We start from the raw sequence: 6,000 nt of genomic DNA on the forward strand, positions 1-6,000 counted from the left end.
GGGACTCAAAAATAAAACCAGTCTTCATTAATTAGTATAGCAATATTGATTTTTACTGTGAGAGCAGCCAAAGGTTGCAATTAGGATCAGGCTATGTGTTTCTATAAATACGTATGAAGTTGTGATGCCAATTCATTGTTCAGCAGTTAACTATCATCTTAGCATCCATTAGCTTTCCATGCACTGGGATAATGGATCAAGGCTCTGGTGTTGAGAAAGGACACTGTTTTCAGGGACTGAAAAGCTCTAAACATAGATTGATTTTACAAGAAACCTAGGAAGACCCTAGGAAGCTCATTATTAGCACAATGTGGGCCATGTACAAGCTGGGCACAAGGTGTCCAGTTGTGGTCCTCACACCTCAAAAAGGAGATGGAAGAACTAAAAAAGGTACACAGAAGGGCAACAAAGATGATTAGTGGTATGGGTGGGCTTCAAAATAAGGAAAGACTAAAGAGGCTAGGCCTATTCTATTTAGAAAAGAGACACTTGAGGAGGAGAATGACAATGGTTTATAAATTACTAAACGGTGAAGAGAAAGTAAATAGGGATTTATTATTTATGACCTCTCACAATACAAGAACTAGGGATCATGAAATGAAAGTAGTGGATAGTAAGTTTAAAACTAAAAAAATAAAGTTCTTTTTCACACAGTGTGTAATTAAGTGTGGAACTCATTGCCACCAGATGTTGTGGAAGTTGGCTATTTAGCCAGATTCAAAAAGGGACTGGACAAATTATTGGAGGAAAGGGGCATCGGTAGCTATAGAACATGAGAGTTAGGGATAAAGGCTGAATTAACACATCCTATACTGTAAATGATGGAGGCTGCAAGTGAGAGAACAGTGGAAAAACCTTAGTTATACTCAGTTCACTATGCCTTTCGGCATCCACTCTCTTCCACTGTGTGACACAGGGTAATAGGCAAGATGAACCTATGGTCTGATGCAGTAAATGGCAATTCTTATGTTCTTAGGGTGCTTGTACATGTGACATTATTACCATGTACATGTGACGACAATGTCATTTTGTGTGGCTTAATGGCATCACACTGTACATGTACAAGACTTTTGGCAGTTTTGAATGAGTTTGCCTCATTGCAAACTAAACTACATCCTGAAGTGTTTTAGTTTGCAATGTTATAAATTGCAACAATGCAGTTGTCAGCTCATCTCCCAGCTGTGGGAGAGGTGGACAGGCTCAGAAGAAAAACAGGATTGGGCCCCTCTCCAATTCTACTTTCAGCAGGCTCCTGTAGCTGGCAGGATGCTTGGGGCACCCAGGAATGGGCTGACTTGCCCCTAGGGCAGTGCAGGAAGGTGGCGGGGTCGGGGGGTGGCTGGGTTTGCTGGTGATCAGAGCAGGCAGTGGGGACAGCGCACAGGGCTCTGGAAGCTCAGGCAGGCTCAGGGAAGTGTTGTATCGGGTGCCTCTGAGCTGGGGCAGCTCCCAGCCAGCTAGTAGCCCACCTGCCTCTCCCATGGCCAGGAGCCAAGCTGCTGATAGTCCAAATGACTTATAAGCTGCAGGAGGCCCCAGTCCTTCCCTGTGTGGTGGTGGCGTCGGAAGAGTTGGATCAGGCCAGGTGCTGCCTTCGAGTTGGGGCAGCACCCAGCCTGCTAGTAGCCCCCTGGGTGGCCCCAGGGGACACCACCACCACTGCAGAAGGAAGGACCGGGGCCCCCTTCAGCTCAGGGGTCACTTGGCCTGCCGGCAGCTTGCCTTCTAACTGCAGGTAGGCTCTGGCTCTGGCAAAAAAAAAAAAAGGATTGGGCCCCTTGCTGGAATGTAACAGAAAAATTGAAATGGTGGGTTTCAGTTAAAAACCCACCATTTCAATTTAGGGGGCACAGAATAAAACCCTAAGGACTAAACCCCTGCCACATGTACAAGCGCCTTTATGTACCATATCTTGATTAGTTTGACGGTACTAGAACAGCATCTTTTTCAGGATGCTCAGCTCAGAGGCTGGCAGTCAGCATTCCCTCTAAGCTGTGTGACGTCCGTGGCCACACAGGCACGCTCATGCCACACTGCAAGGCACGCCTGTGCGACCGCGCACACTAAGCAGCTTAGAGGGAACGCTGCTGGCAGTGATAGAAACATGTGCATGTGTCAACTGAAGACAAGTTTATTGAGTATAAAACCAGATGTTCTCCACTGTAAAATGCTGAGAGCAAAATGTTGAGTGGTAATTTGTAATTGCTAATCTCTGCCAAGTATTAAAGTTTTAGTTTACTGTATAGTCTCCCTTTCATATATATGTTTCATTAATTATGAGTAAGAAGGACTTAACAGAAAAACTTCAATCTAGGGCAGTGATTCTCATCCAAGGCACTGGGGCACCTTGGGGTACCACCAGATCTCTTGGAAGGTGCTCTGAGGTCTGGGGAGAGAGGTGAGGTGTTGGAGATAAGCAGATAAACTAAACAGATAAGCACAGGTTCAGGCTTGTCCCTGCCTGGATCATCCCCCAGCTCCATTGCTGGGACCCTCTGCAAGAAAGTAAGCACTGTAATAAATAAGTTAGTTTTTGAAATTGGGTGCTGCTCAGTTGACAAAAGTTATGTAGGCGTGCCTTGAATCCAGGGAGAGCTGCCTTGAATACAAGGGGTACCTTGAGTCCAAAAAGTCTGAAGACCACTAATCCAGGGAAATAACTCATAAAGTGCAGAGACAGACATTTACACTACTTTCTGCTCAAAATGCTTCACAAATATTAGCCCTCTAAACACCCGGTAAACTGTGCATTATTAGCCCTATTTTTGGAAGGGAAAATTGAAATAGAAAAAGTGAAGTGGCTTGTCGCAGACAACAGCAGGATGAAATCCTGGCCACATTTAAGTCAATGGCAAAACTCCCACTAATTCCAAGGCAGCGGTGAATGCAAGGATTTCCTCCAGTGAGTCAGTGCCCAAGCAAGGATTCAACCCTAGTTATTTCTGGTTCCCCTCTCTGTGCTAAACCATCGGAGTGCCCCTCCTTGCATCTCATAAGGGAAGACAATAGAGCAGGGAGCATTTGGCAACCCATAGGTAAAGTGAATAATCCATTCTGTGCTTTTAGAATGAGTTAATGCATGTCGTGCTCTATTATTCCACAAGGGTTTTCCCACTCTAGAAGGGGATCATTTAATCATGATTATTCCTGCAGAGCTGAGACTCTCCAGTCACAAATCAGAACCTCATTGTGCTGGGCATGGTGCAAACACAGAACAGAAGGAGCAGACACTCCAAAGTCATGTTAATTAGGACACCTGGTTAATTGGTTGATAATATCTAACATGTTTTTAAGAGAAGCTATGCTTGTTTCTTAAAAACCTTGCCCCCCTGCATTTAAGACTGTTGGTTACAAGGGTATCTTACCTAGTGTTGCCCTTTGTAACAATCACAAAGAGTTGTTTTCTCAGGTTTGACGTACTTCTTTGGATCACACAAGAACTCACATATTTTCAATAGGTTTTTTGTTATAACTTCAGATTGTACAGAGAACCTATTTTTTGATAGTCAGAAGTGTTAGTGTAAATATAGTCTAACTGTGGACTGGAGTTGTTCACAGAACCATTGAAGTAACTTAGCCAAACAATGTGTATTATGATCTAGGAGCAAGTCTACCCCATCTTTTGCCATCTAGAATACACATAGATAAGTCTGCGTTACATGCAAGTCAGCTAAGGATGCACTGCCCTTTTCCAGAGATTTATTCGAGAGTGCAGAAATCTACTATACACAGATCTTTCCTTTCAAAGCCTCATCATCTGGGGCAATTAAACAAAATCAGATCAGTATACATGAAAAAGCAGATTTGCTATTTGGCACGGATACTTTTCAGCATTCTTAACTCAGAATAACCTTCACTTCAAAACTGAAGCGAGTCAAATGGCAATGATTCCATATTTTAAGTGCTGATTTGCATTTGTTGTAACAGTTTATTTAAACTGTTTAGTGATTGGACATGATAAGCTGCTGCTGTGTAAACATATTGCTTTACTTACAGAAAGATATAACCCATGGTGTTCTATAAAACCTAGCAATATACTGCCATGAAAGTTTCAACATATCTTTCAAACACTGAAATCATGCTTTTAGCTGTAACATTGTTTGATTGCCAATACAATTTGAAGGATAACAGCTTGGAGAATTTTATATATGTTTACAGGGGGTTTTTTGTGTGGACAAAATATATTTCATAACTTTTTCCTCATAAAATTTAGGAACAAGGGGGAAAATGGAACAGTGCTATATCATAATTTATGTAACATAATCCATGTAAGTTATGATCCTATGCTATAACATAACCCCAATGATAGCTATAGATAAATTATGCTGTGGGTGCTATTTTATATTTACACATATATGTGTGTGCTATAAACATATATATAGCCACATACACAGAGACTGTTTCACTGAGCACAACTGCAGCCTTTTCTTTCAGTTTTAGCCTGTACGTTTCTCCCTGTAATATTATCTGAAACAAACGTTGGAAATATAGTACAGAAAAGACTATTAAGCATGCTATACTAAAACATGCAAGCATGTTGAAGCAAGATTTCTCCCCAGTTCTTGAATGCTTGGAATAGAGAGAAGGATAAAACAAACACTGTTACTAGGACTCTGTATGCTATAATGCTTATTTGCTATTACAAAACCAAACAGCCTGTAAAGAAACCCTTACCAAGGGCATCTTGTTTTATAGGGTTGCTCCAGCATTATCATCTCAATAAAATCCTGTCAGCAAGCCTACTAAGAAAATTCAGTTACTGACTGAAAGCAAAACACAGCCCCTTTCCCATTCTGCATACTCATTTCTTCTCTTCCCAAGTACCAATGTTGGCTTAAAAAAATAAAATGAACTAAATTGTCCATTCAGTGGTCACTCTACTGTTCAAGGGAGCAAGAGCCCACAGCATTCCCCCTAGGCATATAAAATCTGGTTATATGAGATGTAAAATAAGACAGAGAGAGAGAGAATATTGTACATAGTTCACATGGGGGGGAAGCTCCATGCCTAGGCTCCAACAACATAAGTTCAATAACCTTCCAAAAGAAACCTATCATACATACCCGCTGCCCTAGCTCTTAAGCTATAGCATTTAGAAAAAAGATCATGCACCTACAAGACCGAGAAGGAATTTGTGCATTGTACCTGTTTAGAATTGTGCTCCAGCAAAGGCAGGGAACATTCCAGCTGCTTTTTTTTGTTGGTCTTCCTACAGCAGCGAAAGCTAATACCTCGCATTTTGGCTGGGGGCCTCAGTGCGAGAGATGCAGCCCAGACTCTGTGGGCTCAGGGAAAGTTCACCTTTCCTGTGAAATGCCCTAACCCATTCCGTGTGATGTTAAGCAGCACATTCACCTTCTGATAGTTAACAACGTAGTGGCAACCCCCACTCCCCACCCCACCCTCCTAATCCTTCCTGTCTAGGGATTGGTTGCTCCCTGACCCAAGAGACTCCACGGGGCATTTCAGATGTCAGCATGCGTTTCCAACACATAGCTGAGCATCCATTCAGCAAAGACCCCCCCCCCCGCATGCACACACACACACACACACACACACACGTGCGCGCGCATACGCTCAGCAGTTTAGCATCCCAGCTGGCCACAATAAGTCTTGTCCGCACAAATACAGCTACCTGAGTTTGCAAGCATCACATAGTGCCTTGTAGTTTTGCTGCATGGGAAAAGGGAGAAGGGATGACTTTCCTTTTCAGGAAAAGAGCTGAATTCTCTATGCACCTATTGTTTCCTCTAGAGAAAAGAAATCCTGCTGCCTGACAACTTGAAAATAGGGAAAGATAAGTGTTAGATTTCAGTAGGTGGTGAAGTGATGTCAGTTTTGCTGCTGACACATTCAATCCTTGTGTGTTTTCTATGTTAGTAACTTTACTGGCAAGACGAGCTATGCAAGTTTTTCAAGTCTCAGGATTCTGCTAATTAAACCTATAGCATCCTATACACGTGGAGAGGCTAAAGGAAGCATGGTGCGCTTGCTCTGAGC

At 42.7% G+C, this 6,000-nt stretch overlaps 1 protein-coding gene across 4 annotated transcripts in view; it reads right to left on the minus strand.

Annotated features, from left to right (window-relative positions):
* TNS3 (tensin 3) overlaps positions 1 to 5,362 on the minus strand; it is a 505,358-nt gene extending 499,996 nt beyond the window's left edge. For 2 of the 4 annotated variants that reach the window (XM_090049504.1, XM_090049500.1), the window contains exon 1: positions 5,146 to 5,362. In XM_090049504.1, coding sequence (XP_089905630.1) covers positions 5,146 to 5,238 — 93 coding nt within the window. In that variant the 5' untranslated portion in view covers positions 5,239 to 5,362. The remainder of the gene's footprint in view (positions 1 to 5,145) is intronic. The other 2 variants (XM_090049503.1, XM_090049498.1) reach the window with 1 other exon arrangement.
* Positions 5,363 to 6,000: the final 638 nt, after the last annotated feature.

This window comes from Crocodylus siamensis, chromosome 5, assembly GCF_052110815.1.
Source record: "Crocodylus siamensis isolate JL-2025a chromosome 5, ASM5211081v1, whole genome shotgun sequence".
In the NCBI taxonomy this organism is placed as follows: Eukaryota; Metazoa; Chordata; order Crocodylia; family Crocodylidae; genus Crocodylus; species Crocodylus siamensis.